This window comes from Oncorhynchus mykiss, chromosome 5, assembly GCF_013265735.2.
Source record: "Oncorhynchus mykiss isolate Arlee chromosome 5, USDA_OmykA_1.1, whole genome shotgun sequence".
In the NCBI taxonomy this organism is placed as follows: domain Eukaryota; kingdom Metazoa; phylum Chordata; class Actinopteri; order Salmoniformes; family Salmonidae; genus Oncorhynchus; species Oncorhynchus mykiss.
This window is the reverse complement of record NC_048569.1, coordinates 61,247,459-61,267,164: the sequence shown is the minus strand read 5'-3', so window position 1 is coordinate 61,267,164 and position 19,706 is coordinate 61,247,459. Positions and strand designations below refer to the sequence as shown.

At 42.3% G+C, this 19,706-nt stretch overlaps 1 protein-coding gene and 1 non-coding gene across 2 annotated transcripts; one reads left to right on the top strand and one right to left on the bottom strand.

Annotated features, from left to right (window-relative positions):
• The first annotated feature begins 395 nt into the window (after positions 1 to 395).
• trnaa-agc lies at positions 396 to 468 on the top strand. Its single transcript has one exon. It is a non-coding gene; the product is annotated as a tRNA-Ala (tRNA).
• A 1,490-nt stretch (positions 469 to 1,958) lies between these two features.
• tm6sf2 (transmembrane 6 superfamily member 2) lies at positions 1,959 to 18,593 on the bottom strand. Its single transcript, XM_021603715.2, has 11 exons — positions 18,228 to 18,593; positions 17,896 to 18,033; positions 15,697 to 15,800; positions 7,155 to 7,252; positions 6,579 to 6,682; positions 6,162 to 6,244; positions 5,545 to 5,669; positions 5,220 to 5,321; positions 4,435 to 4,527; positions 3,031 to 3,150; positions 1,959 to 2,247 (listed from the first exon to the last, which is right to left on the bottom strand). The coding sequence occupies exons 2-11, from the start codon at positions 17,973 to 17,975 to the stop codon at positions 2,005 to 2,007; spliced, it is 1,152 nt and encodes a 383-aa protein (XP_021459390.2). The 5' UTR covers positions 17,976 to 18,033; positions 18,228 to 18,593; the 3' UTR covers positions 1,959 to 2,004.
• Positions 18,594 to 19,706: the final 1,113 nt, after the last annotated feature.

Sequence of the window (19,706 nt, the reverse complement as noted above, 5' to 3'; positions counted from 1 at the left end):
AAGTAACAGGGAACAACTGAACTGCTATATTGTTGCATTTGCTGTTAGTGCATGATGATACGTTGTGCCAGTAGGAAGGCTAAAATGTTTCAGTAGAAGCAGTAACGTTAAACCTCATTAAACTAATAACGTTAGTATCAATGCTTGCTATCCACGAAAGAAAACATTGTGCATGTTGTAATGTAGCTAGGCTAAATGTAGTCTAATGTTAATAGCATATTCAACCGTACACTAAACACAAGACACACTAATTTCAGAGTGTGGGTTTGTGTACACGTAGTTATTATAGCCTATAATTTACAACAGTACGAGTAGGCTACCAAACACTGAATGCTGGTAGGGCGTAAAAGACACTATATACTATATATATTTAACCGGAGCTATCTAAGCGCACTGGGGAATTAGCTCAAATGGTAGAGCGCTCGCTTAGCATGCGAGAGGTAGCGGGATCGATGCCCGCATTCTCCAATATTTTTTTTATTGGCCTATATGTTTCAAGAGAGTATTTTAGAAAGGAGGACATAAATTATACTGTTACGATGGTGCTCCTTTTAACTATAAAAGCATTTTTGAGAATGAGAACGACATTTCTGGAGTCAGGATCATCCCAAATTACATTATAGGAATTGCTTTTGATTGTCATGAAACATTTTATTTCTGGCAGGTGTCTGTTGGAGACAATATAGAGTCCAGTTTAAATAATCTGACCAGCATGGCCTCTGTCCTCTTCATACCTACTAATATTGATACAGACCCAGCAAAGTGTGAATTGCTATGTTGCAGTGTTCAGTCTCTCTCTCTCTCTCTCTCTCTACCATCAAGGTAAAGGCAGACCGCAAGTCTCCTGGGGTCTCAGACTGCACAGCTGAGCAGACATCTGCACATATTCCCAGTAGCTCCTCTGAATAGATGGAGCTGTTGTGATAGGGGCCGGATTTGATTTAGGTCTGTCACACAGAGTGCAAGCAGGTCGTTTGTTTTTCATTGCCATACATCAGCATGTAAAAGCTGCTGAGGGAGAATGAATTAGATATTGTGTGTGTGTGTGTGTGTGTGTGTGTGTGTGTGTGTGTGTGTGTGTGTGTGTTGGTGTGTTGGTGTGTTGGTGTGGTGTGTGTGTGTCACTCAGATAAAAGGCCAGTTAGTTACTGAAGAGACAGTGGTGAAGAGTGTGTTTCCAGACCTTTTCTTATAACACATTTTCACTGTGTTGAATATTAATGCTGCACACCCTCTCTGTAGCAAGGGAACATTCATCTAATGTAACCGAGAAGGTATCCATTATTTTTTATTATGCTCTCAAAAAAGGAGTTTGTGTTTTGAGAGAACATGGCTTTTTCTATATGGTTTCATGTTATCATCCACTATGAATGCATACAGTATGTAAATATGATTACATTAATGTTTGGGAAAGCCCTCCCCTTCTTTCTCACTCCCTGGTGCTTGAATTTGATCTTGTCCGACTGAAATTAAATGCATCTAAAGATGTCTTGACTGGAGTGAGTTATTTTGGAGGGATTTCTCAGTACCAGTACCTGGCTGCCGCATTCGTTTCTAATGAAAAGTGGAAAAAATTATTTGGTTGTCAACACCTCTGTGTTTGTATAAACTAAAGCAGGGCTCACCAACCCTGTTCATGGACAATTACCCTCCTGTAGGTTTTTGCTCCCACCCCAGTTGTAAAATAACCTGATTCGGCTTATCAACCAGCTAATTGATGTGCTTGATTAGGGTCGAAGCTCTCCAGGAAGAGTGTTGGGAGAGCCCTGAACTAAAGGCTGTGGGGAAAGTGGAGTCTGTGTCTCACTCTGACTCTGCAGTGTAGTTCAATGGAGGGTCCCGGTCTAAGAGAACATGATGTCTTGTGTGATACACTTACTTGCTTCTCTGCATCCCTATGGGACTTGTTACAGAAACTAATACAGAAACAAATGCATAGATTATAAGTCAATTCTGTACACTTATTTGCATATCTTTATTGGTAACTTTATTAGTATGTAAACTTTAATTGTGTTTCTTCTCGACTAGGGTGTCAGCATCAGGAACCCAGGGCATCCCCTCCATCCCAGGAAGTTTAGTGACGGTCAAGAAGAAGTTGGTGTTACTGGTGCAGCGCATGGCGATGAGTGAGGGGATCACAGCGTACAGCAGGTTGGCTGCCAGGACAGCCAGGAAAGCCTCGTCTGGGATCCGGAATGGGGCCACTGTACGTGGGTGGAGGGATGCCCCAATGTGGGCCCACTGACACTGTGGAGGAGAGAGGAAGGAGTAGGTCAAGTTTAGGGTTATTCCAAACAGGAGGGCAACTTGTACAGTATATTCACAGCTGACCAGTAATTAGATTTTCACGTTTTTAGGGTTACCGGTAGTTGTTCTTCCCCCCACAAAGGCCTTGACTGAATAGTTTTAAACCTAATATGTTGCTTCACTTTGAGCCTCTGCAACAGTCATTAGTATCTACAGCCAGCGATGTGCAGTATAACAGCCGACCTCAGAGAGAAGATGCAGCTAGCCAAGCTCCGTTTTACAGGATTATTTTTATTAGAATAGCTGAATCGCGGAGGCAGGCATTCCCCTGTGTTGGGAGGGATACTAGGGGCTGCAGACAAGTCTATACAGGACTGGCCTTTGATCACTGTCTCTTGTTTGATGTTTGCCTCCATTAGTCCTGTACGGGAAGGAACTTGATTACAGGAAGCAGGCCTCTGCAGGATGGGGCTGATTGGTTATTATTGTGAACACGGACTCCATGAAGAGGTCTTATTAAGGTTGGCTATAATCAAATATTTCAATGAGAAGTAGTACTGGGAGCTATACTGTCACTGACTCCAAGCGTAATGTTTACATTTTGAACTTTCAAGGCCCCAGTCACTGCAAAGTGATTCCACCTCTTCATCTGTTCAAGTTATCACTAGTATGACTTGTAATAGCAGTATGTAGAAGCTCTGTACATAGAGAACATTACATTCTGGGAGCTGTAGTCTATGCTATTAACAAATAATAACATAAATATATCCCCCCCATATCTACCTGGGCGACGCCTCCAGCAACAAATACAGTCCAGTCGGGCATCCAGGTGCAGCCAGGCACTACGAGTCCGTAGATGAAGGCACCCAGCATAGGCAGCATGTAGAACAGGAAGTGCAACATCTAAAAAATGTAGATGTACAACAGGTATAACATCAAAGGATTACATCACAGTGGTGACTTCAGCCGACCCGCCCTAACACACAACGCTGACACTCCAATGGTCAATTAATACAGTAGATCTTCATCCTCTCTAGGGCGCTAACACATTACAGCAGTCCAAGTACTCGCACAGAATACAGAGAACGCTGCTGCGTGCTGGATGCATAGACAACACACTCTCACGCATGCACGTACACAAACACACACATTTGAAGTGCTTTCACACCGCACACTCAGGTCCAAATTGTATTGTCCAGATACAGAGGTCATTACATCGACACTCACAAGCACTTGCAGAATATTTGGAGCATGAAAGTCAGGTAGCTGTTAAAGTAATGGCATCAAATTATGCCTTTGAACAGTGGCTTTTGTTCTGGCGCTGTGGTGCTGATGAATCCTAATGAATTGAGCCCAGAGGCTGAGAACCAATCACACGTTGCCCTTCAGTCCTTGGAGGAGTGTCTTTGTTTTCCTCGCCCCGGTCATCTGTATGCCGTGGTTTATCACCATCAATGATTAAAAAGGTCAGTGTAAGATCAGCGCAACACCCCAACTCCACACACTCAACACACACACCCGTATTGACACACACATGCTTTGACACACACAGGGATTTAAACACACATGATAGCTTGAGCACACCAACATGTAAGCACATGCGCACACACACACTCGCGCGCGCACACACACACACACACACACACACACACACACACACACACACACACACACACACACACACACCTCCCACCCGGTGTGTTGCTGATGGGGGGGCTTAGGGGAAGGAGGATTATCTTATCAAGTTCTCAGCATGCAGTTCCCTGCCTGATCGATGCTTCGCCATTGTGCCTGGACTGGAGCCACAACAAGGTCTTTGGATAACCTATTGACTCGGCTAAGAACCCTAACAAAACCAAATAAACATCCCCCAGCAGACGGAGAAAGCTCAGGCGTTGAGACCAGACCAGACACAACCACATTCTCTTGCCTAACAAATGAGAGAGAATGAACCAGCCTGGCCTCTCACCCCTCTCATTGTGGCATAATGATGAAAAATGGCTCTGTGATCTCTTCTGTGAGATACACAGCTAGAGAGGAGAGAGATAGGGCAGGCTTCAAGGCAGCTCCAAGTGATTTCTGAATGGAGTTGTTATTTCTGAATGGAGTTGTTATTTAAAACAAGAGACTATTAAAGAATGCCACTGGCACTGCAGAGAGGCATGCTCTGTCTCTTAAAGTACCCACCATAACCTTGGGGTAGCCCACCGGGTCCTTCAGATAGGGCTCGTACTGGCGGAGGTAGATGGTACAGGCCTCTAGAGGGGAGTCAAGAGCTACCTGAATGCACACATAGGAGGAAGGTTACAACATGATCATCTTCTTGACAAGAGCACTGTATAAACTACTTGTCTGTAGGATCAGTTATTGTAATTTATAAACTGGGTGGTTCGAGCCCTAAATGCTGATTGGCTGACAGCCGTGTTATATCAGACCGTATACCCCGGGTAATACAAAACATGTGTTTTTACTATGATTTTCATCAAGTATCTACTTGTTCCCTTTCACATTCCCCATGGACCAGACATGGTTTATTTAAGCAATAAGGCACAAGGAGGTGTGGTATAATATACCACGGCTAAGGGCTGTTCTTAGGTACAACGCATCGCGGAGGTACTGGATGAAAATCACAGTAAAAAAACTATGCAAGTTAAATAAGTATGTGCATATTTCCACAAATCAGACCATCTTGAATGTTCTAATTGCCAGGGACGTGTCAGATGAGACCACCCATATCACATGATTGAATCAGCGCAGCAGGTGTTGCACATAATCTATGCATCATAAACAAATCCTTGACTGCTGTACAAAGACATCTAGCATGAGGGAATCAACTCAATATGCATTGACTCTTTTGGCTGTGCTAACATTGGTGGGCTGGACCAATCCTAATATAATAAGGTATTTTTATTTTATTTTCAATATTTTTTAGTGTTTATTTCTAAGTGTGTATTCAGGCCCTGCTGGCTCACCAAGCCCCTGAAGAGAGTGAAGGCCATGGCCCCCAGTAGCAGCAGCACCAGGAGAAGGTCTGTAGGGCGCCAGATGAGATTAAAACTCTGATCATAGTGGGCCTAGGAGACACCAACACCAGGGGAGGAGAAGCTTCTTTAGACAGTTCAGATGCACTATAACATAGTAATAAATACACACTTCAGCAAGGATCTTGTTGTAATATATCATAACTAAGGCTCTATTTTTGTGTCCTAGTTTGTCTGGTCAAGTCACACGGTCAGGGAAAACTCCTGGCCCTACGCATTCCACCAGGCCAATCAGCTGTGCCCTGCTCCATCATACCCTGTATCCACCGAGGGTTGGCCCATTCTTGGGCTGGTTGAACAGCTTGATTGCACCCCATATTGGAAGCATTAGGAAGGGCATGTTGAGCCAGAAGGCGGGACGGATATCTGATCCAAATTTACCTGCCAGAGAGGGAAACAGAGAGCATTTCATCCGCTAGAACTAGGAGGAGGAACTGGGTACATCTGAAGTAGAGTAGAGCAGTCTACTTTTAACCTTGTTAAAGTTGACACATTTCCATGAAAGATAGGTGAGACCACATTACCATAACGTTCAGCCTCTTTTCTATTTATACACACCTTGTAATTAACTCCAATGATATTCTAAAAAAATCCTCATTAGGGCATCATTGAACGAATACACAACTAAAATACAAAATGATGTGAACACAGCCACAGTTTAGTTTGATCCTCTAATACCTCCCTATGCTGTTTGAAACTCAAAGAACAGATGCTTTGAGCCTAGTTTAGCTTTGTTCTGTAAATTCTAAAGGGAAGCACATGTGTTACGTTGGCAACCTACACTATGACACTGATTCTACAAGGCTGTACAGATGTACCGTTGATTAACTCTGCCATTGTGGGTTACAGGAGAGGGGGGAAGGAGAGACTCACCTACAACAATTCCTGTCACAAAGACACTCATGTTGGCAAACAACGATCCAGCCCAGAAGAGACCCAGGGTGCGGTAAGACTTGCTGAGAGACGGAAAGAAAATGGTCAATAGATGTTTGCTCCCATCACTGAAAACTAGTGACACCATGTCTTACAAAGCTTCAAATCAATGACCCAGCAGTGAGACGATGAGATGATGTGTGGACGTAAATGTGGTCACACTAGGATCTTGCTTGGGGCCGATTCTGAGGTAAGTCTCGGCTCTCCTGGTGAAGGGGAGGTACAATGCAATACAATTCTTGCTTCATTGGTCCAGTTATTGGTCCAGGTATGAATGGAGTGTTTCAGAATCCTAGTATATGTGTGGTGTGTAGATCATCATTACAAGACCAAGGTGACACAGCGAACAACACACACCTGTTCCATAAGCGCTGTATCATCATGAGGTACATGATGAAATGCACTATTCCATCCCAGTAGCACATCATGATGGCATAGGCTGTACCCAGATAGGGCTCTCCCTGCAACACACAAATACAACCGTTAACCTAAAACTGTTGAAACAACAGACAGATTCTAAAGCTAAAAAATATATATTATTAGCCAATCAAATTTTATTGGTCACATACACATGGTTAGCAGATGCTATTGCGAGTGTAGCGAAATGCTTTGTGCTTCTAGATCTGACAGTGCAGCAGTCTCTAACAGGTTATATCTAACAATTCCACAACAAAACCTAATAAACACAATCTAGTAAAAGAATGGGATAAGAATATATAAATATAAAATATATGGATGAGCAATGACAGAGCAGGTAGTCATGCAATAGATAGTAAATAATAGATAGTGTAGTGTACAGTATACAGTATATACATGTGAGATAAGTAATGTGAGATATGTAAACATTCTTATTGTGGCAATTATTAAAGTGACTAGTGTTCCATTTGACCTAGCATGATGTTAAGTCATGAGATGGAGAATCTAGAGACTAACCGTTTTCTGGTAGAATTCCATAAACCCGGAAATAAAACCATCATGTTCCATAGCACTCACAAGGTCAATGACACAAGTGAAGGAAAACTCAGCAAACACTGTAAAGACAATGCAAACATTCAGTACTGTGGCAGACGGATTTGTGAAAGTGGACAATAATAAGCGGGAGGCAATGCAGTACTATAGAATACACGTCACAGGGGTTATTTCACGTTAAGTGCCTCAATTACACAACAGAAAATAACTTGGATTAATGTGTGGCTGTTGTTCTGCTCAACTCTCTTTGGTGCGATTAGCATACACCGATTGTATTTCTGAGCGTTTTTCAGCTCTGTCAGAAAGGCCCTCATTCAATTCGTTGCAGAATTCAGCTCAGTAGAAACCTGTAGCAGCTAGATTTCAAGCAGCTCTGCTGTAAGAACAATTCTCATTATTCTCATTATGATAAAGAGAAATCTCTTTCCTCCGATCTTTATTACCCAATATGCTTTGTCTGCCTCTTTGAAACTCTTTATAAAACTGTCAGAACCCTATTACTGCCTATAAAGATGCATTGAACAAGACTGGATTTTTCTGTGTTTAAAATATTTCCCTCCAACCAACCAGTTATTGATTTCCTGGGCTATAGAGGGTGATACTGCTATAGCTGTAGGCTGGGTGAGGGGAGATTTATATTGGGAGCTGTGGGTTGAGTTTTCCTCGGGTTAAGAGCAGAGCGGCGCTGAGAGGGCACTTCTCATCTCTCCAAGTCAGAGCCTGGCTGGAACCCCATATGGGTCTGGGAAACACATAATGAGCGGCAGGGGATCAAGAGGACTGGAGATAGGCAAGGACAGAAGCCCAGTTCAAGTGGTTGGTAATGTGAAGCAAATAGACATATTGGTTCTCCACCTCAATATCCACACTCTTTAGGAACTGCCCAGTCAGCCAGCAGTACTACCATTTTTTTTGTTGATTTCACATTGAATTCACGTTATATGACAACCAAACGTAAACCAAAAATAGACGTTGAAATGCCGAAGCATGTTGGTTGCTGCATCATGGTATGAATATTTTATTTAACCTTTATTTCATCAGGAAGTCATACTGACACCAAGGTCTCTTTTCCAAATAAGCCCTGATTTACAGAAATGACAGAAAATACACACATCAAAATAAAAATATGAAAACCACGATCACAAAAAACAAACACATTAATCAGTAATAATGTCCTCAAGGTATGCTTGACATCAGGAAAGACTGGGGAGCTTTTCCAGGATAAAAATAAACAGGATAGAGCTAAGCACAGGCAAAATCCTAAAGGAAAACCTGCTTCAGTCGGCTTTACACCAGACACTGGGAGAGGAATTCACCTTTCAGCAGGACAATAACCTTCAACGCAATGCCAAATCTACAGTGGAGTTGCTTACCAAGAAGACAGTGAGTGTTCCTGAGTGGCCAAGTTACAGTTTTGACTTAAATCTGCTTGAAAATCTATGGCAAGACTTGATAATTGCGGTTTAGCTACGGTTAACAACACCTCAACAGAGCTTGAACAATTTTGAAATTAATAATGGACAAATACTGCACTTAGAGACTTACCCAGAAAGACTCACAGCTGTAATCGCTGCCAAAGGTGATTCTAACATGTATTGACTCAGGGAGATTAATACTTATCTAATCAAAGTATATTAGGGTTTTATTTTTCATTAATCTTGACATTAAAAAATCAAACATTTTAAAAAATCTGAAGAAATCCAATGTGGTAAATATTTGATACCCAGTGTGTATAGAGTTCTGTGAACTCATGTTTCCTTGAAATGGAATAGGGTGCCCAATCCATGTATTAGCTTTAATACAAGGCTTGGCTGTCCCGTACATCATCAAATGTCCTTGTAACGGCACCTGTGTGTAACGGCTCAGACAGCCGTCCTGCATCCCTCACTATCTCCCTGACGTTGCTGCTGCTGTCTCCTGATAAACACACCGATAGAGACACACACTCTGTCTCTCTCCAGGTACCTGTGGCCTTCTAATCCTCTGGAGGGTCTGGTTTATCTAAGCTGTCTATCAGGTAAGATAGGAGGATTATCCTTCTCTATCACAGCAGGAAACCATTCTCAGCTCTGGGCTGTTTCTCCTTCCTCAGAATCACCTGATGAGGCGCAACGTTATGGCATGGCCACAGGGCATCTGGGAGATAGGCTCATTCCTAACCACCTGTGTGTAAGCCTATGGCAGGATATAGGGGACTATTAACTATCAAAAATAAAGAGAGTCGCAGACTCCATATATATTGTCTCCCAGTCATTTATTGGGTATTTACCAATGTTTCGGTATCACTGTGCCTTCTGCAGGGTAATGTCATGAATACTTGAACCAGATTACGTAGACAAACAGTGCAATTAGTGTAACCAATGACAATAGTGAGGTGTGTGTCATGATGATTAAGTTAATTAGAATGAATTTGTTTAAATGTAAAAATAAATAAAATAAAAAAGAACAATAGTGTATGGCATATTGAATATATTAGGCTATTGTTATCATATGGAAACATATTTGAATATTGTACATAATATTAGCATCAACATATATTATTGTTTAATTCAATTTCACATATTTAAGTGTTTTGTATTTAATTTCATATTTGTTCCATGTAATATTTTGGTTCAACCATAATGCATAGTAAGCATCATCAACAGGGGGAACATATTAGGTGTACACTAATAAGCTGTAGAAAGAATATAGCAATTTTTAAGACTTGTTCATAAAACAAAGAATTGTTCATAAGAAGGGCCTGAGATCAATATTCAGACCACTAGGGGTCAACATTCTTAGAAGGATATTCAGTAAGCATCCCTTTGTAGTAGCAGGATCTCAATGTTACCTCCTCTCCTTGGTAGAGCAACATGCTCAATGCCTGTGTATTTGAGGGAGGAGATTGAATGGTTAGCTTCAACAAAGTGAGCTGCTACTGGATAGTCAATGTTCTTACACCTAATTGAGCTGCGGTGTTCAGCTATGCTTTGTTTTAATTGTCTTTCGTTTGTCCTACGTAAGCTTTTCCACATGAACAGGTGGTGAGAGAGATGACTCCCTTGGTCTTGCATGAGATGATACCCCTAACAGGGATTTTTCGATCTGTTTGTGGGTGTCTGAAGAAGGATGTTTTTATAGTGCTATTGCACTGTGCACATGAGCCACATTTGTAGTTCTCATTTGGAATGGGTGTCTAGAGTGTCTGAGTGGGCTCAGGGGGCAGGTCAGATCTCACCGAGCTATCTCCAATATTGCGACCACACTTATAGACCACCAGTGGGGTTTCCTTGAAGAGGTGTGCAATTTTTTTGTCTGACTGCAGAATATGCCAGTGCTTTTTCAGGATTGCTTTCATTTTCTCTCCAAACCCTTGGTGTACTTAGTAGTACTTAGTGCAAAAGATGGTTGCGTTGTTTTTCTTCTTTGGTTGAGTTTTTAGTAATTCCTCTCTTGGTTTATGAGATATTTTCATCATTGCAGCATCAAGAGATTTGTCCTTGTAGCTTCTCATTTTGAATTGATCTGTCATTCTTTTAGCATTGCTGTCAAAATCTGTCTGGTGGCCACAGATTCGTTTAACCCTGCTTAGCTGGCTATATGGCAGACCATTCTTGTGGGATAGCAAGATATTGCGATCTGTGGGCGGCTTTGTGTATAAGTCTGTGTGTAATGCATCATTCTCTTTGATGATCCATACGTCCAGGTAGTTTATTCTTCTCTCATCAGTCTGCGTGGTGAATTTGAGGTATTCAGAGCTCTCGTTTAGCAGAGTTTGGAATTAATTTAGTTCCAAATGACTTCCTTCCCAGAGCACAAAGACATCATCTATGTATGTCTTCCATAGGAGGATTTTAGAAAGTAAGGGGTGTGTCTCTGTTTTGTAAAGGAGTGCTTCCTCAAATTGTCCCACATACAGGTTTGCATAGTTGGGGGGAAAGGGGGAGTCCGTGGCTACACCCCCCGAATTTGAAGGAAAAAGTCTGACTCAAAGACGAAGTAGTTATTGGATAATACCAGTTCAGTAAGTTGTAAGATGCAATCATTGGATGGAGCAAGGGTAGAGTCTCTCTGCTGAAGGAAGCCTGCAAGCCTCCAGTGTGTGGGATGTTAGGGTACAAGCTCTCCACATCAAACGTGGCCAGCAGGGTGCCCTCTGGTAACAGGTGGTTAGGAATTAACCTATTGCAGGATATAGGTGACTGACATGACATCCCTTATAATGCCAGCCTGGAAGCCAATGTATCAATCGCAAGTCAAATCAAATTTGATTTGTCACATGCGCTGAATACAACAGGTGTAGTAGACCTTACAGTGAAATGCTTACTTGCAAGCCCTTAACTGACGATGCAGTTAAGAAAATACCCCAAAAATTAAAAAGTTAAAAAAGTAAGAGATAAGAAAAACAAACAATTAAAGAGCAGCAGTAAATAATAATAGCGGGGCTATGTACAGGGGGTACCGGTACAGAGTCAATGTGTCAATGTGCGGGGGCACCGGTGTCGAGGTATTGAGACAATTGTGTACATGCAGGTAGGGCTGTTAAAGTGGCTATGCATAGATAATAACAGAGAGTTGCAGCAGTGCAAATAGTGGAAGCTGTTTAGAAGCCTCTTGGACCTAGACATGGTGCTCCGGTACCTCTTGCCGTGCGGTAGCAAAGAAAACAGTCTATGACTAGAGTGGCTGGAATCTTTGATGATTTTTAGGGCCTTCCTCTGACACCGCCTGGTATAGAGGTCCTGGATGGCAGGAAGCTTGGCCCAGTGATGTACTGGACCGTACGCACTACCCTCTGTAGTGCCTTGCGGTCGGAGGCCGAGCAGTTGCCATACCAGGCAGTGATGCAACCCGTCAGGATGCTCTCAATGGTGCAGCTGTAAAAAATATTTTGAGGATCTCAGGACCCATGCCAAATCTTTTCAGTCTCCTGAGGGGGAATAGGTTTTGTCGTGCCCTCTTCACGACTGTCTTTGTGTGCTTGGGCCATGTTAGGTTGTTGTTGATATGGACGCCAAGGAACTTGAAGCTCTCAACCTGCTCCACTACAGCCCTGTCAATGAGAATGGGTGCGTGCTCGGTCCTCTTTTTCCTGTAGTCCACAATCATCTCCTTTGTCTTGATCACGTTGAGGGAGAGGTTGTTGTCCTTGCACCACATGGTCAGGTCTCTGACCTTCTCCCTATAGGCTGTCATCAGCAAACTTAAAGATGGTGTTGGAGTCGTCCCTGGCCGTGCAGTCATGAGTGAACAGGGAGTACAGGAGGGGACTGAGCATACACCCCTGAGGGGCCCCCTGTATTGAGGATCAGCGTGGCGGATGTGTTGTTACCTACCCTTACCACCTGGGGGCGGCCCATCGGGAAGTCTTGGATCCAATTGCAGAGGGAACTGTTGAGTCCCAGGGTCCTTAGCTTTGTGATGAGCTTTGAGGGCACTATGGTGTTGAACACTGAGCTGTAGTCAATTAATAGAATTCTCACATAGGTGTTCCTTTTGTCCAGGTGGGAAAGAGCAGTTTGATGTGCAATAGAGACTGCATCATCTGTGGATCTGTTGGTGCAGAATGCAAATTGGAGTGGGTCTAGGGCAGTGGTCACCAACCGGTCGGTCGCAATCGACTTGTCGATCTCCAAGGCATTTCTAGTCGATCACCAAACATTTCTGTAAAAAAACACAACGATAACACCTTGTGTTTCTATTTTTTAAATTAGTCTCGGGCTGTTGGTGTTAGGTGCAGCCAATTCAGCTGCCCAGGCAAACTGTTGCCATTTAATGTGTCTGAAAGTACAAACTCTGCCTTCCCGGTGGGCCTGGAGAGGAAATCAAGTGCACTATGCTACTGCTGGCCAATCAGATTGCTCAGATTACGGAGTCTGCAGTAACGTAGCAGGCATGAAAGAAAGCTGCGGCAAAATGTATATTGAGATTTCAAAACGTTTAAAACCATGACTAGAGAGAGACTGTCAACAAATATGGCAAAGAGCTGCTGTTTTTGTGAGTGAGTTCATGTTTACGTTCTTACTCAGCACTGTCAACACTTCTTATAAGCCATAAAATGCGCGTTCTTCCTATTTCCACTCAGCGCTACAACAAGCAGCGCAGCAGTAATGAATGAGTAGGAAAATGTATCTATAGGCTTGCGTTGTCATTATTAGCGGCTTGGGTCATTTTTAATATCAAAGAATATTTCACATTCTCTGTTCATAAGAGTAACATGAATTTGTGCACGAGGCAGACATAATGCGCTGCGACTCGAGTTTTGCCATCAGCTGGAAGATGGTGTCCTTTTTTGGTCAGTGTCAGTGGAGGAATGTTGAGAGACAGACCCTCAGTCTGCTTCTCTCCCTCCGAGACTGACCATCAGATGCAGGCACCATCAGCCAAGTAAAATAAATAGCTAATGATTTAAATGTATTCTCACTCAACTGTGATCATACAGTGTGTTGTGAAATCTGTGAATGTATTGTAATGTTTTAAAATTGTATAAACTGCCTTAATTTTGCCAGACCCCAGGAAGAGTAGCTGCTGCTTTGGCAGCAGTTAATGGGGAACCATAATAAATACAAATATAATATACCTCAAATTTTGAAATATGTATTTTTGTAAATGGTCTGAACAACAATGCAGGTAAATTCACTCAAAGCCAGTATGCGGTGATAATGTATTGGGCCTATAGCTTACTACACAAACTTCATTGCTACAGTACTGTTTTTAATTGGTTAATGTTGCATGACATTTTTTAAGTCATGTTAATAAAAAAAAAATCAGAATGGTATATCTCGGCATACATTTTGACTCAGAAAGTGATCTTGAATCAGAAAAGGTTGTTGACCACTAGGGTTTCTTGGATAATGGTGTTAATGTGAGCCATGACCAGCCTTTCATGGCTACAGACGTGAGTGCTACAGGTCGGTAGTTATTTAGGCAGGTTACCTTAGTGTTATGGTGGTCTACTTGAAACATGTTGGTATTACAGACTCCGACAGGGAGAGGTTGAAAATGTCAGTGAAGACACTTGCCAGTTGGTCAGCGCATGCTCGGAGTACACGTCCTGGTAATCCGTCGGGCCCAGCGGCCTTGTGAATGTTGACATGTTTAAAGGTCTTACTTACATCGGCTGCAGAGAGCATAATCACACAGTCATCCGGAACAGTTGGTGCTCTCATTTATGTTTCAGTGTGACTTGCCTCGAAGCGAGCATAGAAGTAATTTAGCTCGTCTGGTAGGCTCGTGTCACTGGGCAGCTCTCGGCTGTGCTTCCCTTTGTAGTCTGGAATAGCTTACAAGCCCTGCCACATTCGACGACCGTCTGCGCCGGTGTAGTACGATTTGATCTTAGTCCTGTATTGACGATTTGCCTGTTTGATGGTTTGTCGGAGGGCATAGCAGGATTTCTTATAAGCTTCTGGGTTAGAGTCCCGCACCTTGAAAGCGGCAGCTCTACTCAGTGCGAATGTTGCCTGTAATCCATGGCTTCTGGTTGGGGTATGTACGTACAGTCACTAAGGGGACAATGTCCTCGATGCACTTATTGATAAAGCCAGTGACTGATGTGGTGTACTCCTCAATGCCATCGGAAGAATCCCGGAACATAGTCTCCCGGAATCTCGGAACATAGTCTGTGCTAGCAAAACAGTCCTGTAGTTTAGCATCTGCTTCAACTGACCACTTTTTTATAGAGACCGAGTCACTGGTGTTTTCTGCTATGTATGTATGTATTTTTTATTTAAGTCCGTTAAGAACAAATTCTTATTTTCAATGACGGCCTAGGAACAGTGGGTTAACTGTCTGCTCAGGGGCAGAATGACAGATTTGTACCTTGTCAGCTCGGGGGTTTGAACTTGCAACCTTCCGGTTACTAGTTACAAAGCTCTAACCACTAGGCTACCCTGCCGCCCACTAGGCTACCGTGTGTGTGTGTGTGTGTGTGTGTGTGTGTGTGTGTGTGTGTGTGTGTGTGTGTGTGTGTGTGTGTGTGTGTGTGTGTTTTTGTCTTCTTATTTGGTAATGATGCTTCAACATTACTCCCCTGCATCCCACATGGGACAGTCATCCACGATCAGTAAGTTCGGTAAGTAGTAAGCTATATACTGTGTGTGTGCACGGCATGTGACTTCACATGCCCTTAGGCTCATGTTCCAGGTCTTTCCAGCTCTCCTACTACTGTGGTGTTGTAAGAACAAGCCTAACAAGTCTGTCAGTCTGGGTTTCAGCTTTACGCTGATCCTGATCAGTATAAGCAGCTTTGTGTATAAATGAATGAAACAATGAAAACAATTCATGACGATAAGAAGGTTCTGGAAGTCTGTTCACTGGGGTTGGCCTTATGTATGTAGTGGTCATTCATGCTCTTTCTTAACTATGTAACACAGAGGGGATCTGTTTAAAGGTATTGGTGCTTTGTTAAGGAAATAAAATCATCAATGTTAAACTAGTTTTCACCCAAATAAAACAGCTAATTTCCCTTTGATCTGCCATCATCATCATCATCATCGTCATCTTGAAAGAATGATTAATACCATACCATAGAAAAGGGTGTCTTTGGGAGGGCTGCGTCGGGTGATAAGGAAGTAGAAGAACCACACCACCACCAACACTGCAATACCAATCTGCAGTATCACAACAGGCCTGCAGGTAAGAAATAACAACACAATGTTAGCTAGCGGACAAATCATGATATTTTTCAAATTCATAGTGCAAAGTCTTAACTTACCTGCACTATACTTTTTAAAGAGCAATCTCCCTCCGCTGTTCTGCCTCATTCTCTTTTCTAATTAGTTGGTGAGTCTGCTCTGCAGTGCTAAATTAGTGAGCAGTGATGAATGGGCAGACAGAGGGAGCGATAATTATGCCAACACTCAGAGCACCAGGCGAAATGATGCAGAGATGGGAGACCACATGATAGATAGAGGATACACACAGACAGACAGACATATGGGGCTCACGGAGGGAAGGTGGGCTAGGCAGACGGGACTGCTGCTGCTCTAGCGAGGGCCTGGAGACTGGGGGAATTGCTGCACGCTCTGTTTGGGTTCTAATCACGCTAAAGCCTTGGAGATAGGAGAACAGCGGGATGCTAGCTGCCTGTGAGAATTAGAGAATATGTGCTAATGTCAACTGCTACATGGGGCCGCATTGGACTGATAGTGTCAAAGTTTGCAGCATTCAGTGAGGACAAACGGCTGGCTTGCTGGTTTGATCTCCATCCATTAGTAGCCCACATCACCAGGTCTATTTCAACTGTTGTGTTGACCCAAGCTGTGAGGTCAACTGCTAAAGCCTGCTTTGATGCTTCAGCCTCTGGGTCTTGTTTCAACAGAGCTACTTTGACTTGCTGATCCATAACGCCATGGGATGGCAGATCACTAGTACAAGAAGCATGTTTCATGTAGATCTCCAATGGTTTCCCAGCAACAACAGAGGTCATCACCACAATGACTCAATCAATCATGGTCTTTAGCTGTAGGAGGCCAAAACGATGGGGCATGTGAGATCACCACTCATCACCATGATTGGCAGTCAGAGTTAACAGGTACTGTGTTCAGAAAAGATTAATGTGCTATGGGGCATCTCCATGTAAACAAAATGACTTCCATCTCAAATGTACAATGTGTACACAGAAGCCAAACAAATGCTGTGAAGTCAAAGGGAAGCTTCCTGGCTGCATCTGAATGCACCAGCGCTGGAAGAGTTATGCACACAATACTGTTTGTTTGCAAAGTGGAAGAACACATGTCAGCAGCAATTTATCAAACTCCTCTCGCGGCATGTAGGCCTATTGATTGCCAAAGTCCACATTGAACGAGTTCTAGGGATATCCGCTACGGAGGAGTATGGCAGTCTGCTTGAAATGAGAAATGTCCGCTAAGGAATGGAAGAATTGCTCGGGAGGAGTGATGCAGACAGTCACCCCTATCCTTCTGGAACTTTAATGTAATTAGGCCTGCTGTGGCAGCCTGCTTAACTAAACACTGGAGAGAGCATATCTTAACCCAATTGTCTGACAACACAGGTAGACTGGGGATTGACAAAATGTAGAAAATAGAAAAATAGATGTTTTATCATCCAGAGAGGTTAGAGACAGTCATTGTTTCAGATGTCAAAGACATGTTCTATCTGATTTCACAAGCCTTTTTTGATTTCCCCTTTAACTAATTATTTTTCACCCATCACCATATAATGTGAATGTAATCATTACATGGGTTTTACACATGCCAGTGTATTACTTGTTTCCACATGACTAAAGATTTGTCAAGGATTTATGGGTCAGAAATCTATGCGTAAAACTCAACAATGTCAGTGGGGCCTATTCATATGAGCTGCTAGTGCCCTCAAGCGGTAACAAAGAGTATTGAGCATACTTGCACCACTCAACTGGATCTTTGAATATGAAGCCTAAATTCGAATGTATTACTTCTCAATCATCTAAAGACTCTACTGGCCTAGACGGCAAAATATTATGTCATAGTTCCACATACACTACAACTTGCAAAATATGATTTGACTTAATATAACATTTTTATTTAGGTTCCAAAACACATTTGGCAAGACTGACCTTTGATTCAAATCTCATTTGTTCATAAATGAACCAAAACAACGTTTAAAGCTATTGATTAATTGAAGTCTACCAGCCTAACCAAAAAAATTTTGTATAACTGTGTGAACACATTTAAAGGAACCCAATTCTATAGGTAGACAATAGGACATGACATCATTGACTTACTCTTGGAACTCTGGAGTGGTGTTCATGCAGTGAAGGACAACAAGGGCAGTCAGAGAAAACAAGAAAACTAATCTCTCCATCTCTTCAACTGCAGAGGAAACAGCCAAAGGGTCCCTGGAGAATCACTAGCACCGACCACTGTAAAGAAAAACAAAAGTGGAATACAACTGCCATTTGACCAATTATCTGCTATGACCTAATAACTACCTGTGTCTTGAGAAAAATCACATGAAAAATTGAACCACTTGCCAAAGACATATCCACGCAATACTTTTAAAAGTTTTCACAAAATAGACAAAATCTCAATACAAATGTTATCAATTAATTCTTACCGTCTGGCCACTGTTTTGGCCTGTGGATTGTTGAAATGATGGTTGGCCTCGGGCAGACACAGCATATTTACAGGGAAATAATGAACTAGGAGCTTTTGGGGCAAGTTATGCAATTCGGGTTCGTCAGAGATTTATATAAATCGCATTAGATGGGGTAATTCACGTGCCTCTTAACTCACATTCATGTGTGTTAAGCAATGTGTGGTTAAGTCACATTCGTGTGTGTTAAGCAAATGTGTGGGTTTATGGGTTATACATTGTACTAGGTCTACTACATTAGGCCTACTCTCTATTTAGTTTGAACTCATTTGAGATGAACACATTAAAATCCTTTCCTGCAGTCGAATGACCAAATCGCCATCTATTTTTCATAATTAATCTCCCCCCCCCCCCCCCCCCCCCCAAAAAAAAAAAATGTACTCAGAAAAGCAGGTTTCTATGTCAAACTGTTTTGTTATATTTCAGTCTTCTGTGATGTATATAAAGTTTCATGTTGAGATCCAAACTCAAAATGTTCTACATTTCAACTCTATTTCTGACATGGTACAGTTTTTTTTTATTAAGACCATAACCATGTGTGTGAAGGTGTATACTTTTGTTTCAAAGTAAATTTGTTTATGACTACCAAGAAACACTCTGTGTGACCCTGATTTAGCCCACTGCAGTAAATAATTAAACCACATCCAAATTATGTGTTTTTTGTAACAAGAATGTGCATATGTTAAATAAATGATTGACTGTGCCAGTGCCAATTGCTTGCCTAACATACCTAACTGGGCATTGTATGTCCTTTTGTGTTTCTTCCAGCAGAGGGCGCCAAATTCAAAATTATATTATATATACATCAAGCTGGAATTTTCAGAGAAGTTTATGGGCAATGCTAAAATAACGCAAGGCAGGTAATGTGTGGGCACGACGAATAACAAGCTAATCCAATATGGTAATAAGGAAATCACAGCAGCAAGGGAACTTTGGCAGCTGTGAAGAAGAAGAGGCAAATAAACACATACAATAAATTTACACGGAAATGAGGAGAGCTCATAGAGATAGATAGAGGACTCATCTTTGTATCTTTGCCATAATAGCATCTGTGACAACATGGACAGTGCCATTGAGGCAATCTCCATTTTGAAGTATTTAATTTTCTAATTCACAATTGTGGAGGAATCAGGAGGGATCAGCGAATAAAATTGGAAGTCCCAACCAGTTGACTACATTAAAATGGTGGAAGCCCTCAATGGCGCTGCACATGCTAATAAGGCCTTTTGGCCAGTAGAGGCCTCTATCATTCTCTATGGCAGAGCAGTCAAAAGCATAACAATGAAATTTGGATTGTGATCTTCAGGAAATAACATTGAACGTGGAAAAAGGTCTCTATAACTACTCAATAACTATTCACTCTTGAGATGGAGACATGCATTGCTAATCTATAAAAACACTATTCCAACACCATTCCCAGAAGTGAGCCAGATCAAATTT